General features: G+C 52.1%; 1 protein-coding gene across 2 annotated transcripts in view; it reads left to right on the top strand.

Moving 5' to 3' along the window:
• The first annotated feature begins 5,193 nt into the window (after positions 1–5,193).
• The window catches only part of Slc41a3 (solute carrier family 41 member 3), a 34,374-nt gene continuing 22,877 nt past the window's right edge, over positions 5,194–16,690 (top strand). Inside the window, exons 1-2 of one of the 2 annotated variants that reach the window (XM_042679657.1) lie at positions 5,194–5,270; positions 8,797–9,085. In XM_042679657.1, the coding sequence (XP_042535591.1) occupies positions 8,825–9,085 (261 nt within the window). In that variant the 5' untranslated portion in view covers positions 5,194–5,270; positions 8,797–8,824. Of the gene's footprint in view, positions 5,271–8,796; positions 9,086–14,783; positions 14,987–16,690 lie in introns of those variants that run through there. The other variant, XM_042679658.1, reaches the window with a different exon arrangement.

Genomic DNA, 16,690 nt, shown 5'->3' with positions numbered 1-16,690 from the left:
AGGTCAGCATAAGCGTAAAGTCACAAGACTCCATCTCAGCCCACGGCTGAATACATCAGTGATTGCCTGTCATTCCAGCGACAATGGGAAGCATAAACAAGCTCATGGTCCAGGTCTGTCTGGGCATAAAGTTAAGTAACCAACTCAAAAAAGGATTAGAGGAATGGCCCAAGTAGGAGAAGGCCAGCTTAGCAAGTGTGAGGCAAGTGTTCAAATCCTAGATCGATTGATCTATCTGTCTGTCTGTCTAAGTTATTTTTTAAGCAAAGCAAAGTACATGCAAGCTGGGTGCAGTGGTGCTTGTATAGTCCTAGCTCCTCTGGAGACTGGGGCAGGAGGATTGCTGGAGTCCAGGAGGTAAAAGCCAGCCTAGACAAGACCTCCATCTATTAGGGAACACACACACACACAAGATAAAATTGGGTTTTAGAGCAGCATCAGAACCTAGGCTGTGGCCTGGGAGTGATGCTCAGTGGCAAGCCACTAACCTAGTAGGTGCGAGGCCATGGATTCAATCCATAACACTGGAAAATAAAAAACTTCAAAAAATGTCAAAATATACCTAGCATTGGGCTGGATGTAGCTCAGTGGCAAAGGCTTGCCTAGCAAGTGCAATGTCCTGGGTTCGATCCCCAGTACCAAAAAAAAGGCAAAAACAAAAATATATACCTAGCACATACTAGAGGGACAAAGCGTGAACAAATGTAGCAGTGGTACTCACTGGACACTATATTGAAAATGAACTATACAGCTTGTGGATGGGGATGGGAGGGAAAAATGGGGAGAGTGAGGGAAGGGGTGACATTGTCCCAAAAGAAATATACTCTTAGTGGGGTGCCAGTGGCTCATGCCTGTAATCCTAGCTAGTCAGGAGGCTGAGATCTGAGGATCATGCAAAGCCAGACTGGGCAGGAAAGTCCATGAGACTCTTATCTCCAATTAACCACCAGAAAACCAAAAGTGGCACTGTGGTTCAAGTGGTAGAGTCATAAGCCTTGAGCTGAAGAGCTCAGGGACAGTACCCAGGCTCAGAGTTCAAGTCCCATGACTGACCAAAAAAAAAAAAGAAAGAAAAGAAAAGAAATGTACTTTTTACCTAACTTATGAAACAGTAACCCCTTGGTACATCACCCTTATAAAAACAATAAACAATTAAAACATACACACATACACACACACACCCCCCTAACACAAATTGTGCCATTTTAAGTGTCCTGATCAGTGTCATTGAACACTGCGACATTTTTCCCACTACTCCCATGGTCTACTCCAGGACTGGTCATCCTGTGGACCTTGCATTGTCTGGGGCACAGGGCAAGTTGTGGGCAAATGAGATTAATTCAGAGCTCACTTTCACAGTGGGCTCAGACAACAATAAAAAAAAACATTTTTCAGCTTCAAATCTGTGCCTATATAGCCCACAATTATTCAGATGTTTTCAAAGGGCTGGGGGAAGGCACTTGACAAGCATGTGAGCCCCCTGGGTTTGATTCCCAGCACCACCGGCCCACCGTTTGTGTGTGTGTGTGTGTGTGTGTGTGTGTGTGTGTGTTTTGGGTTTTTTTGTTTTTTGTTTTTTTTTTAGTAAATCCTGAAATCACCTAATACAAGGAATGAAAGCATCAACATGCTGGGTGTGAGCATTTAAAATACACACAAAATTTTAGCTTCCTACTGGCTTTTGTCTTTTTCATCAACTGCCAGCCTTCAAATACAAATGGAACCTGGGCCTCTGGGCCTTTCCATGGCTCTGGAAGAAAGAAGCACATCCCATGGGGGAACTAGCTGCACTGAGGCTTGGCCCTGAAGTGGCTGACTTCAAGTCCTTCCCTGCCAGCTCCTCCCAATGTAGTCAGCTAAACCTATCTTTAGCCTCATGCCCGTAGGTCAGCCCCAGAGGGGTTGGGAGGGGGCTGCCTTTGAGGAGTCTTGCCAGACAGGCCTGCTGGGTAGCATGGAGGGGGAGCTGTCCCTCCTACAGCCCAGGTGGGGTCATATCAAATCCTGGAGGGAGCCGGCTGCTCCTGACTTGCCTACTGACAGAACTACAACATGGCTGAGGCCACTACACAGGCCACGTCGAAAGGCTGTGAGTCCTGTGGGAGCTTTAAGAGGGTTGTAGCCTGTTGCTGGTGTTCGCCTTTAGGTGGTGTGAGGGTAGACTTGTGGGTTTCTAACAGAGGCAGGAGCATCTCCAGGCTTGGCAATCAGCCACTGCTGGCCCCACTGCCTGGTAGATGGAGCCTCAGGTTCGTGTGTGTGTGTGTGTGTGTGTGTGTGTGTGTGTTGGTACTGGGGATCGAACTCAGGACCTGGGCAGCACTTAACTTTTGTTCTTTAACAATGTTCTGCTGCTTGAGCCATAGCTCCACTTCTGGCTTTGATTCACTGAAGATAAGAGTGCCACAGACTTTCCTGCCCTTGCAGACTTTTAACCATAATGCTCAGCTATCAGCCTCCTGAGCAGCTATAGTTATAGGAGTGAGCCACTGGTAGCCAGCTTCAGGCCCCCTCTCAGAACATCTGGAGAATGCCCGTTCTGCAGCTGTCTAGGTCTGTCAGGGTCACTAGGTCTGGTCACTGGTATCACGATGTGAGTGTTGTAAAGCCCAAGCAAATTGCAAGTCACTATTACAAGCGAGGCGTGAAATTTTTGCTCATGCTTATGGTTTTGGAAGTTGCTGTGAGGTTCCTAATGGTAGCCTTGCCTTCCTTCAGAATGCAGAGGGCAGGGTGGGTAGCCTGTGATTGGGGTGGGGGTGGGGCTGTGAAATGCAGTAGGCCTGGCCCTGATCTGGACTCAGGCAGTGTCCTCCTGCTATGGCTGGTCTCACTTATTCAGAGACCCTGGGCAGGTCCATGGATCTGCAAGACAAACAGTAAAGATGGGTCACTTCCTGCATGTCAGGGTGAAGGCCAGGGGTAGCTTTTGGTCTTGTGTGCTGGACTAGACCGATGAGCTATGGGTGAGCCCTAAGTCTACTGCAGCTACTGAGTAGGAAACACTTGAAGCATGTCCAAAGCATCTTTGGACTCATGAGAGACCAAATAACATTCCTTGGAATTCCTCTGTTCTGTCTGTAAATTTGATATTATACGTATGGAAAAGAAGATCATCCATGAGTACTCATACAGGATTTTTTTTGTTTGGTTTTGGTTTTGCAGTTTGGAGATGGAACCCAAGACCTGTATAAGATAGCAGGTGCTCAGCCACTGAGTCATGCCCTAGCCATCAAACGGGAGAGCTAGCCAGGAGAGCCAGAGCAGCCCCTCCTCAAGTGAGCGTTCATCACATCCCCTCACTTCCCAGCTCTCTGTTAAGCAGAGGCAGCCCGATGCCACAAAAAGCGATGTCTTAGACTTAGGCCAGACTTTGAAGCCTCGCTCTGCCACTTAAGCATGGTGGCAGTGGGCACGTGTATCTGCTCCCTCAGCCCCTCCCCACAAAGGGACCCGCCCTGCTAGGTTCCTCCCTGCAGACAGGACTAGCCATGCTTCCCAGTCAGTGCAGCAGCTCTCTTATACACTCACCCTTTCATTTATTCCCGTCATCAGCAAGTGTCCTAAAGCGTCCTGTTGTCACTCCTAACTGCCCAGCAGCAGGCCTCAGACTGACTCCTGCTGGCTCTGCTTGCAGTGATTCTCTGGAGGGCTTCTCTGAAAGAGCTGGCACTCATATCCCCTTTCCTAGACACTGGAGGAAGCTCACATTCAAACACTCTGCTCTCTGCTCCTTCAGGGACATCTATGAGGCTCCCAGAGGCTCCAGGGATGGCTCTGGTGCTAGCCTTGAGTGAAAAGCTGAGAGTTCCCTGGTCCTGAGTTCATGCCTTGGTTAAAAAATAAGGCTACAGCCGGGTGCCAGTGGCTCACACCTGTAATCCTAGCTACTCAGGAGGCTGAGATTTGAGTATTGCAGTTCAAAGCCAGCCCAGGCAGGAAAGTGCATGAGACTCATCTCCAATAAACCACTAGAAAACTGGAAGTGGTGCTGTGGCTCACGTGGTAGAGCGCTTCCCTTGAGCTGAAGAACTCAAGGACAGCGCCCAGGCCCAGATTTCAAGCCCTATAACTGGCAAAAGAAAAAAAAAAAAGGCTATGAATGCAGAAAAACAGAATTTACTTATGTGAGTATGCGTGTGTGCATGTGTGTGTGTGTGTGTGTGTGTGTGTGTGTGTGTGGACCTGGAGAGTATCTCTTCTCTGTGTTTAACCTGCAGACTAGTCTGTCTTTTCTTTTCTTTCTTTCCATTATGGGGCTTGACCTCAGGGCCTGGGTGCTGTCACTGAGATCTTTTGTTCAAGGCTAATGCTCCACTACCTTGCTCCATACCACTTTGGTTTTCTGGTGGTTAATTGGAATTAAGAGTCTCATGGACTTTCCTGCCTGGTATGGCTTTAAACTTCGATCCTCAGATCTCAGCCTCCTGAGTAGCTAGGATGACAGGTGTGAGCCACCAGTGCCCTGCTAGTCTTGTCTTGTGTGGACATGATGACAAGATCTAGGTCTTGTCTTGTGAAATGGCTGGGCTCCACCGCCTGGATTTTACCATTCCTGCTTGGTCTCCCCGGGCTATGCAGAGCCCTGAAGGTAGGCCCCCTCCCTCTAACAGGTTCCTTCCTCTCTTGATTCCTATTTGGGACCCCTCAACTGTGCAAAGGCGTTGCTCGGTCAATCAGGGAAAACGAATTAGCCCGAGATCGGTCAGGTATAATAGTGGCCATGTTTTTAAAAAACAGACCTGATCAGTTAAACATGCCCAAGTTTGTAAGGTGAAATATGTCTGCGAGGATGCTTCAGAATCACTGCAGAAAAAAACTGATTGAAGGATGTGTGTAAGGCAAAGGACAGCATTTTTTAATGTTAAAAAAAAATTACTCAAAATGCTGGGTCCCAGAAGGAACGGGAGTGGGACGGGCGAGGGTGGGAGGCGTGGGAAGGCCTCTCCCCACGGACACGGAGCCATGCCCGCGCCAGTCTGGGCCGCAGTGAGGGCCGCAGTCCCGCCCTGGCCCCGCCCCCTGCCTGGCCCGCCCAGTGCCGGCCTGGCCCCGCCTCATGGCCGCAGTCCCGCTCTTGACCCCGCCCCCTGTCGCGCACCCGCCCAATCCCGCCATGGCCCCGCCCCCCAGGGCCGCAGTCCCGCCCTAGTCCCGCCCAGGCTCCCGGCCCGGCAGAGGGGCGGCAACCGCTGCTTCCCGAGCCCGCCCTTCCCACTTCCTCCGGGCGCCGCGCCCTCGGAGGCCGCTTTTCCACCGCTCCAAGCTCGGTAAGCGCAGCTCCGAGCCCGGAGGAGCGGGAGGGGCCCGTGGAGATCCGGGCCGAGCGCGCCCGCAGGGCCCTGGGGGCGTCCGGGAGGATGGGAGGGGGCGGCACCCCTGGGGGCCGCGGGGCGCGAGGGAGGCGGGGCGGGGCGGGGCGGGGCGGGGCGGGGCGGGCAGCCTGGCTGCTCACCTGAGGCGCGCCTGCGTCCGGACGCGGCTCCCTCAGTCCCCGCCCGGCCCCTCGTCCCGACGCGGCTCCCTCAGTCCCCGCCCGGCCCCTCGTCCAGGCCCTCGGCTCCCTCAGTCCCCGCCCGGCCCCTCGTCCAGGCCCTCGGCTCCCTCAGTCCCCGCCCGGCCCCGGCCCCGGCCCCTCGTCCAGGCTCTCGGCTCCCTCAGTCCCCGCCCGAGTGCTCGGGCCTGGCCCCGGCCCGGCCCTCCGTCAAGCGTTGGCTTCCCCAGTACCCCAGGAAGCTTTTACCGCTCTATCCTGGGCCCCTGCAGACCCCCTAGGCCCGCCCCCACCCCCCGGGGTCCCCGCAGACATCCCTCCAGGCCCGGACAGTCGGTTTCCATTCAGACTCCAGCCCGACCTCCCCTGGAGCAGCCTGGAGAGTCTCACTGGGAGTGGACAAGCCGGGTTCCCGGTGGATAAGTACCCGGACCTCCACAGTGTGTCCTGTGTCCTCGTACAGACATACTAGGAGGAACTTCGGATTTGTGACCTAGACACAGGTCGACAGCTAATAAGAGAGCAGTTAAAGCACTATACCCGAAGAAACTCAGCATCACCATTCTCATCCTTTGAGACCATTGTTTACTAAAGTAAGGGTTATTGACCCATGATACCCTGATTTGTTGAGATGGCTCCCAGGTGACACCCAGGTGAGGAATATAGACAGGGTGATCACGCTGAACCAAACATGGTCAGCAGTCTTTGTGGGGTGGAGCTGGACGGTGAGAATTTCACCAGGCTGTTCAGTAACTTAAAACACATGAATTATTTACTCATGGGATCTTCTTTTAGTATTTGTGGATCACAGATGGTGGCAGGTATCTACAATCTTGGAAAGTGAAGTTGGGTAAAGAGGTCTCCCATGTCCCCATTTAATTTCCCCAGCTCTGTGGCAGTAGTACCCTCATTTGACAGATGAAACAGTGAGGAGACAACTTACTCTTTCTAGACAAGGGGAAAGCTGGGATTCTGAGGGGTCTTTTTTAGTGTTGAGCTGACGATTGAACCTTGGGCCTTGATAAAGCTAAGTAGGTGCTGCTCTACCTCAGAGCTACATCCCCAGCCATAAGATCTGGGATTCTACTCTAAAGCTTGGTCTCCAGTACATTTCTACTGCAGTGGCAGTCACTTGTGAAATTTAGATGAAGCCCAGAGACCCTGTGGTCTCATTGTCCATGGCAGCCAGCAGCAGGCAGCTGAACAGAGACCACAGGCCTGGGCCCACCCAGTTCATGGCCAGGAATGTCTGCCTAGCAGGAGTTTGTATGAGGTACAGAGCCAGGCCCCAGAGGGGAAAGTGTTACTACTGGGGGGTCCACAGGCCATACCTGGAGATGGGACACTTCTGGGTGGCAGTGGCTGTTTGCTACTCATTCTGATGGGGACAGCCACCCCCTGGTGGCAGCAGGGAGGGTCGTTGGCTTTACATCAACCTATGTGGCTCTCATCAGTCAGTGGCCTGCTGGAGTAGGGAGGGACTTAGTCTCTGCCTTCCAATGCCAGGAAAGAGGGGGAGGGTGTGTCTCTCAGCCTCCACACTGTTGACATGGGGGGAGGGCAGGTGCAGCACCCTCCCTTGTGTGACAAACATTACCTCATGTCGTTGGGGGTTAGCTGAACCTGGATGGGATCCCTATCTAGAGTTGGTGCCCATGGTCAGCTCACTCTACTGGGCTAAAGGACAAGAGGGCTTCCTAGATCCACAGCCTACTCCCCATGAGAGCCCACTCTTTACAAGTGCTTCCTGCATCCTGGCCTTTGGGGCTGGTTTTTGTTCATTATCTGTATGCATTTTTTTTTTTTTGTCCTGGGGCCTGAACTCAGGCCTTGGCACTGTCCCTGAGCTTCTTTTGCTCAAGTCTAGCACTCTGCCACTTGAGCCACAGCACCACTTCCAGTTTTCTGGTGGTTAATTGGAGATAAGAGTCTCATGGACTTTCCTGCCTGGGCTGGCTTTGAACTGTGAGCCTTGGATCTCAGACTCCTGACTAGCTAGGATTGCAGACGTGAGCCACTGGTACCTGGCTCCAGTGGAATCTTGATGGTACAAGTCTTTGAGAGAAACCAGTGCATTCCTAGCCTCCAGGCTATGATTTACTCTGTTTGTGTGGGCTGTTCATTTTAAGGCTATAAGCAAGGGGGGGGGGAGCAGAGATTAATTATTTTCACCAACACCACAGGTGTCACAACACCAACATGAATGTTATACCAACACCTGACACCAACACCATGAACATTACACCAACACATGACACCAGCACCATGAATGTTACATCAGCACCACAAATATTATACTAACATGTTACACCAACACCATGAACATCACACCAATACCATGAATGTTACACTAGCACCAAGGACATACACCAACACATCACACCAACACCACAAATGTTACACTGGCACCATATTATTCCAGTACTACAAACATACCAGCATGTTACACCAACACCATGAATGTTATACCAGCACCATGGACATTACACCAATATGTTATACCAATCTCATAAATGTCACACATGTTACACCAACATGTCACACCATGAACATCATACCACAAACATAACACCAGCACCACAAATGTTACACCAACACCATAAACATTACAGTGTTTCCATTCTTATTGAGGGAGACTCAGTTTAGAAATGGCTACTCTCCAGTCTTAACAAGCCTGGGACTAATTTTCAGAGTTGGGGCTGGGAAGGTGGCTCAGTGGTAGAGTGCTTGCCTTGCATGCATGAGGCCTTGGGTTTGATTCCACATAAGCAGAAAAAGCTGGAAGTGGCGCTGTGGCTCAAGGTGTACAGTGCTAGCCTTGAGCTGAAGAGCTGAGGGGCAGCGCCCAGGCCCAGAGTTCAGGCCCCATGACCGACAAAAACAAAACAACAACAAAAAACAAACAGGTATTTTGCCACTTTTCTTATTTGCTGAACTTATTATGCTTTTGCTGTGCTGGGGAGAACCCAGGCCTGAGCGAGCTCCACACATACTCTGTGTGAACTGCACCCTGGTGCAGGTTTTCTGGTCACTCCGAGGACAGAGGTGCTTTCGGAGGTCATCTCTGCACAGGTGTGGATTGCAGTCCATACGCATTGGCACCCGCTGTGTGTGTGCCTTGTCCTCACACCTGTGCTGTGAATAATAAACCGTGGGTGCAGGTAGGCTGGCCCCATGGTGGGGGGGCTGCAGGAGGATTGCTGGCCAGCCTCTGATGGGACCCAGACCCAGGGCCCTGGGAAGTTGATAGCCCCTGGAGTCAAGTGTTCTACCCTTCTACTCTATTGCTTTGTGTCTCCCAGATTAAGGCTGTGGGTCCACTGTGGGCAGATGGAAGGGACGGAGACCCGACATCGGAGGCTGGAAGGTTGTGCCAGGCCAGAGGAGCCAGGACTGCCATCCTCTGTCAGCACAGGAAGACTTGCTGAGGAATCAGAAGATGTGCAAGTGGTGGCCCCTGTGGCTCCTCAACCACTGGAGGTTGAGCCCAGCCAGGAGACTGCCTTGGCCGTTGGCATGCAGGTGATAGTGCCCTTCCTGTTTGCAGGCCTGGGGCTGTCATGGGCTGGCATGCTCCTGAACTACTTCCAGGTAAGGGGTACTGGGTAACAAGGTGCTGGGCAGCACTAGGAAGCCGCCTCACTACTGCCTTTCCTGGATATTGGGCAAAATTCTTCTAGTCACTGGTGATAGAGATGAACTTAATCTGACTTTCTTTTTTTTTTAAATTATTGTTATTATAATGGTGATATATGAGGGGTGACTTTTTTATTATTGATGTCACAATGGTGTGAGCCCATTGTGTGGTATATAAAATTTTGTCTCCTTCTGATGACTGTTACGTTCAGCAACTCTGTGTCTACTTGGTTGCCCTCACATGGCCCCACTGGCATCTGCTCAACCAGCAGTGCTACTCACCCGGGCATCAGCAACGGGAACAGGGCCAGAGGGACCAAGGCTGAGCTGCAGCTGCAAGTGCATTCCAGTCATGTGAGAGCAATGGTATCAGCATGGCTGTCCACACCAAAACTCCAAATACAATGATGTTCAAAGGTGGTGGAGCTTTTAAAAGGCATTTGGGGCCATGAGAGATTCCCCCTCCTGAAGAAAGCAATGTAGTTCCCCTAAGAGTCGGTTTAGTTGTCCTGAGACCATTATCTCCAATGAACAAAAACAGGAAGTGCTACTGTGGCTTAAAGTGATAGAGCACTAGCCTTGAGCTGAAAAGGCTCAGGAACAGTACCCCTCCACCCCCACCCCAGTTCTGAGTTAAAACTCCACAACCAACCAAAAAAAAAAAAATCAGGTTTGGTAGCACTGGGTCTGTGTTTTCTATTGCTGTGTCACAAATTGCCATAAACATGGCGTGGCACCCACTCACAGTGCTGTGAGCAGAGGGTAGGGGAGGTAACTCTGCTCAGGGAGTTAAAGACTGGAAGCCAGGTGCTGGCCAGACTGAGCTCTGTTCTCAAAGCTCTGGCGATCTGCGTCTAGGCCCATACCTGGCAGTCACAGTCCTATTAACTACAGGATCATGGCCCCAGACCCTGCTAGCTGTCAATCAGGGGCTGCTCTTACCTTGTTGAGGCCATTCCCCCATCCCACTTTTTTCTGTAATTTTAACATTTTGAACTGATTTACAAAAAGCATAAAAATTGGATGTGAGGCTGTTCCTATTGTTAGCCTGTGTCCTTCTGGTTTCATAGCCAGCAGGGAGAAATCTCCCTGGTTAGGAGCGGCTGTTTCCTTTGCAGACTCACCTGATTCGGGGAGGCCCACCCCAGCTCACTTTTTTCTTTTCTTTCTTTCTTTTTTTTTTTTTTTTGGTCTGTCGTAGGGTCTGAACCCTGGGCCTGGGCACTGTCCCTCAGCTCTTCAGCTCAAGGCTAGCATTTTCCACTTGAGCCACAGTGTCACTTCCGGCTTTTTCTGCTTATGTGGTGCCGAGGAATCGAACCCAGGGCCTCATGCATGCAAGGCAAGCGCTCTACCAATGAGCCACCTTTCCAGCCCCTCAACTTTTTCTTAAAGCCCAGCAGAACTACTCACTGGAATGCATGGAGCAGGTAGAAATGCCCCAAAGTCTCCAGAAAACGAGAAACATGGGGAGCAGTGCTGGAGCATGCAGAGCCCTGGGGTGGGGGTGGGGTTTGAGGCAGATATTATATACACATGCTTAGGAGGGCAGGGACTGCGGCCTTACAAAGATACGGAGCAGCCTGGCAAGGCTGGAGGACTGGCTGGAGGGTTAGTGTTGGTGCTCCCTCACCCCCTCAGTGGGAGAAGGATCTACCCTAGGGTTATGGAGGTGAACTTGACTCCTGGCACTGGGCAGATGTCAGAAGTTTATCAGTGCCCTGTGCGCTCAGCCTGGGGACGGTGGCCACATAACGCTCAGGGGGCTCATGGAGGCCACATTCTGTTAAGATGCAGAGGAGTTGCTCAGGAGGATTGGCGTGTGGGAGCACCTGGCATGACCTGTTTCTCAGTCCAGCAGGGCCTGCAGCCTGCCGCTCAGGGACAAGCAGGCATGGTGCAGGGGCCCTCACACAGGAAGGTTGTTTGGCTATGACCTTGTCCCCAACCTGAAGCCCTTTCGGTTTTCCCAGATGTTGAGCCGGCTCCTTAACTCTCTTACATCACAAAGCCCGCGAATTTATTTTTTCCTTTATCCTTACCCCTGGCTGGGTTTCTTTTTCTTGTCATGTCTATAGTTCCTTTTATTTGTTCCTTCTCTCATTCAGGCAGCTTACACTGTGAGTGTGTGCCATGAGCCAGAGTGCCTTGTGTACAGTGGGCCTGCTCCTGGTCGCTCATGTCATGAGGAGAGGCAGACAGCAGGTGCCTGAGCCAGTGCTGGCAGAAACCAAACAGTATGAGTGGCAAAGGGGGCGGCATGAGCAGCCATGGAGAGGAGGGCTGGGGCCTTTCTGGAGGTGAAGGCTTTGGAAAGATGCTCACCAACCATAGGGGCAGTGGGCCAGGCCTTCATTTGCACCTAGGGGTAAGCAGACCAGAAGGTAAAGGAGACCACCCCTCCCACTTAATTAAGTCTAATCAGGCTGACCTCCAAGAGCATTCAGAATGGCCACCTGATTCAGGGTGACTCAGAAGTGGGGATCTGGAAACTGCTCCTGGGAAATGCAGTTCTCCTCTGCAATGGACATACCAAATACACATCCAAGAACACAATCCCTGCACACCAGAGGATGGAGTTTATCAGGGGTCCTGGTGCCTAGGTGAGCCATAGGGTTCTGAGTCTTTGCTCTGTAGTGTAAGACCAGGCAGTTCTCTCTGTGGGCCTTGCAAATGCTCAGCAGGTGCTCCATCATGGATCTGATGTGCCACCACTCTGACTGGGGACTGTGGGGTGGATGGAAGCCCAGGAGGGGCCATGCATGTGCAGGGTTACCCAGGAGGCCACCTGATACCTGACCCAGATTTTGCCTGCTGCCTGCCTCCTTCCAGCTCAGGCTCTCTGATATTTTCCACTGAGCTGCTGAACTATTTTTAAAACCACATTCCTGGGTTCTGCAGTTTGACCCAGTAAGCTGTGCACGTGCTGTTCTGAACTGTCAGGGGAAATGATGTTTCTCGTATGGTTACAATTTATCTGATGATTCAGAAAGCAAATAATTACAACAGTCAGAACACAAAAGAAGCTACTTTAAAAAAAGATTACTTATAATCCTACCAACTAAAGGTAACCAGTTTTTTGGTATTTGGGTTTATATATTCTTCTGAACTTATGCAGTGTATGTCTTTATCACTCAATTTCATTAATTTATTTAGTGTGCTAGTACCAGCACTTGAACTTGGGGCCTGTCCCTTAGCTATTTCACTCAAAACTGATCCTCTACCACTTGAGCCACAGCTCTATTTCTGGCTTCTTGGTGTTTTATTGACATTAGAGTCTTATGGACTTTCCTGCTTGGGCTGGCTTCACACCATGTTTCTCAGATCTCAGCCTCCTGAGTAGCTGAGATTACAGATGTGAGCCACTGGCTCAGTCAATTTTAAAAGCAAGTATGAAGAGCATTTTGCAATGAACAGACACCTTGTTCTGGGGATTACATGTTCGTTGCTTATTTCCATGTGTCTGGCATGGTGGGAGGGCTCCAGGCACCTGCTTCATGTATGATGTTAGATTATATGGTGGCCATATCCTGAAGGGTAGTTGTCTTGTAGCAGTGCCATGGCAGAGGAAGCCAGGGCTTCCTTGTGCCTTGGTGATGACATCTCAGCATTGGTGTCTCATCGCCATGGAGATGTTGGCCTGCAGGTCATGTCTTAATCCAGCCTGTGTCCACACTCAAGTCCTCTTCTTGGCATTTTTCTCAGAAACACAGTTTCTCTGTTTTCTGCAGCTTTGAATTTGTGTTTTAACAAACTGGTACAAACTATGGCTTCCAGGTGGGGGCAGGGGAGGAGGGTGGAGGGTGACCAGGGCAGAGGCAGGGTGGGGAGGCCTTGCAGGAGGCAGGTCATAGCCTGATTGCTGCTGACTTGCTGTGTTGGGCAGACACTCTTGGAGCCTTCATCTTATCATTTGCAGAAATCCAGCGCTGCTCCTGTGAGCCCCTGTGAGACTGTTTCAAGAGTCTAGGGAAAGTCCTGTCCCCTGCCCAGGCAGGGTTCTGGTAGGGATAGTGGGCCGGGAGAGGCAAGGGCAGACAAGCGATGGCTGAGTGGTGCAGGGCTGAGGCTTGGTCTGGGTGGTCAGGCTTGGGCTGGTGTTTCTGGCTGGAGGCTTGTGAAGTGTTTGGGAGAAGCATGGGCACCCAGGTTCTTGACCCTCACCATGGATGCGAGAAGGTCTGAGGGAGGGGAGTGGGCTGGGCGGGGTTTGGGAATTGTTAGGCGCAAGGAGTATGAGATTAGAAAAATCAAGGGTGGAGATGTGGTTCCCACTTATCTGCTGCTGTGCGGCAGAGCACCCCAAACCTTGGCAGCTTGTTGACTGCGTCGCTCAGTTTGATCACCAGTGTACAGTCTGGGTGAGGCTCTGTGTCGGTGTCTGTCTGCCCCATGCAGGGCGCAGGTGGCGGTTGGCTGGGACCTCAGCTGTGGCCCATGGCCATGTTACCCACATGTGGGCTCCTCACATGACTTCTGGTTGTCACCTGCATGTGGGCTTTTCATGTGACTTCTGGCCTTTCTCTCGGCCTGGAGCTGGCTTTCAAGGGTGAGTCTCCCCTGAGATAGAAGGGGCAGCTGCAATTCCCCACATCCAGTCCAGTAGTGCCCAGAGTAGCAGTGGCTTTTCCACTGAGCCCTGTTGGCTGTGGGTGGATACAATATGAAGGCTTGGATGGAGACACCAACTCCCAAAGGCCAAAGGCATTTAGGGTGTGCTGTGTCTGGCTCCTGGGATATCTGCAGGATGGGAAGCTAGGAGGAGAAATGGAGGCACTGGTGGGAGGAGCACTGGAGCCGGCGGGGAGATAAGAGTGGAGAGATTTGACAGGGGACTGACATGGGGGCTGGTGAGGGCTCAGCTGAGGGCACTCAGTGGAGGAGATTGAGTCAAGATGCCCAATAAGACAGTGGGCACCGAAACACAAGGAGGCCCTGACCCTGTAGTGCCCCCACAAAGCCTGGCCCTGGGCTTTGGAGTCTATAGGGGATGTCCAGTGTAGACACCCCTGAAGTCCAGTGTGGCCTCCCACTGCCCTCCCCCCTCATTTCTGGTTCAGGGTTGGTAATGGGGTAGGGTGTGACCCACTTAGCTAGAAAAAGGCCCTGGCATGAATCAAGGTGACCATGGCTGTGATTTCCTTTGAGGGACCTGTGGCTCCCTGAGCTTGAGGGGAACCTCCTGTAGGTAGCCTGGGAAGGTGGTTCCACTGAGCCCTCTCCAGGCCTTTCTCCGCCAAGGCAGTGCCAGTCAGGGTGCATGTGTAGAGGGAGGCAGCCAAGCTCCACGTGAAAGCTTGCCAGGGCCGGCTCATGTGGGCTCAGCCCCACCAGGCGTGGGCCAGGCTGCTGGATGCTGTCAAGGTCGTGTGGAGGGGCAGTAGAGGGAGGGCCCGGCTGACACCAAGCCAGTCTCTGAGGAGAACCTACCCGAGGGGCGTGGACAGCAGAGCCTGCGGATTCAGAGTGAGACTCTTGAGTCACTTTGGCCTTTGTTCCTCACTGATTTGCTCTGGCCCTCGGCCGAGGGGTCGTTGGGATCCTTTACAGGTGCAGGACACCTGGAAGCTTCCTGGGATCCCTCCATCGGCGTGTCATTGTGGGCAAGGACCAGAGAGGACAGGACCTTCTTGCCCCTGGGATGCAGCTGCTGGCCTGACCATGGTGGTCACTCAGCTGAACCTGGAGTTCCGCTTTCAGGGCAAGAAGCTGCGGGGATTCAGCTGTGAGCTTACCCGGTCCCCCTTTGGCATCCTCCCAGAGACCTTCTCTGCCACAGCGTGCCAGGTTACCGTGCCCATCCTGCTGTCGGGCCTGGGTGTGATGACCGCCGGTCTGGTCATGAACACAGTCCAAGTGCGTAACAGGGCCCAAGAGGGTGGCGGGTGGTCATCAACATGGTCTGAGTGCGTGCTGGAGCCTGAAGGGGGTACCAGGTGGTCATCAACTTGTCTAAGTAGGTATTGAGGCCCAAGAGGTGGTGGCTGGTGGTTATCAACTTGTCTAAGTAATATGAAGGCCTGAGAGGGGGCAGCAGGTGGTCAAGGTGATCATCAACTTGTCTAAGTGGTACTGAGGCCCAAGAAGGGGCAGCAGGTGGTTATCAACTTAATGGATACTGAGGTCTGAGAGGGGGCGGCTGGTGGTTATCAACTTGTCTAAGTGGGTACTGAGGCCTGAGAGGGGGTGGCAGGTGGCAGGAGAGCTGGGTCAGGGCTTCCGGTACCACTGCGGGGGTCATACCAAGAACATAAGCATCCCCTACCATAGGGAAGCAGCTCTGAGATAGAATCTGGGTGTCAATGGGGATGGTAGAAGGATCCACCTGGCATCTCCATGTCTGAGCCATGAGCAGGCTGTGATGAGCCTGCTTGAGGCAGTCTACGCAGCTGCCAGCCCAGGAGAGTGCCAGCTTGCTGGTCAAAGTCTGCCATTCTGTAGAGCAGGTCTTTTTTTTTTTTTTTTCTGCTCCTTGGGCTTGAACTCAGGGCCTAGGTGCTGTCCCTGACCTTTTTTACTCAAGGCTAGTGCTCTACCACTTGAGCCACAGCACCATTTTCGGCTTTTTCTGAATAGTTTATTGGAGATAAAAGTCTCACGGACTTTGCTGCCCAGGCTGGTTTCAAACTATGATCCTCAGATATCAGCCTTCTGAGTAGTTAGGATTTCAGGTGTGAGCCACCAGCACCTGGCTTAGAGCAGGTCTTTAGTCACTGTCTGCCTTGGCTTCCTTTTCTGTAGATCATGGATAGTGCAAGCCCTCACACCTCAGGACTGGGAGAAGCAGGTGACTGCAGGCATTCTGGTCCTATGGGACCTGGGGCAGGTCTGTTCCTCTTGAGTCCTGTGGTTCTTTGGGGGAGGACAAGGCCCAGAGCCCAGCTTGGGGCCCCAGTGGGCAGGAATGTGGCCTCCCCAGCTGGTGAGGTGTTGGCCAAGAGCCAGTCTTTGTCCAGAGCTTGGTGTTGCTCCTCCTTGAATGGAGCGTTTAGGCCGTGGAGGAGTGCATGTGATGGCGCGGGCATCAGCTGTCAGCACTGACTATTCTCTAGTACATACAAATGGGAACATATGTGAGTGTGCCCTACAATACTGCTTTTGCTCATTTAAAAAATTTTTTTTGTTGTTGGTTCTGGGGCTTGAACTCAAGGCCTGTGTACTCTCCCTGAGCTCTTTTTGATGAAGGCTAGTGCTCTACCACTTTGATCCACAACCCCACTTCCAGTTTTCTGGTGGTTAATTGGAGATAAGAGTCTCACAGACTTCCCTACCCTGGTTGGCTTTGAACTGTGGCCCTCAGATCTCAGCTTTTTGAGTAGCTACAGGCGTGAGCCACCAGTGTCCGGCTCTTGCTCCCTTTTAAATTTCTGTATGTGGTTCTGGGTTCAATCTGAGGATCATAGTTTGAAACCAGCCTGGGCAGCAAAGTCCGTGAGACTTTTATCTCCAATAAACTATTCAGAAAAAGCCGAAAATGGTGCTGTGGCTCAAGTGGTAGAGCACTAGCCTTGAGTAAAAAAGGTCAGGGACAGCACCTAGGCCCTGAGTTCAAGCCCCAGG

The sequence above is a fragment of the Dipodomys spectabilis genome, unplaced genomic scaffold, assembly GCF_019054845.1.
Source record: "Dipodomys spectabilis isolate Male_0828 unplaced genomic scaffold, ASM1905484v1 ptg000054l, whole genome shotgun sequence".
Taxonomy (NCBI): Eukaryota; Metazoa; Chordata; class Mammalia; order Rodentia; family Heteromyidae; genus Dipodomys; species Dipodomys spectabilis.
This window is presented reverse-complemented; position numbering and strand designations above follow the sequence as displayed.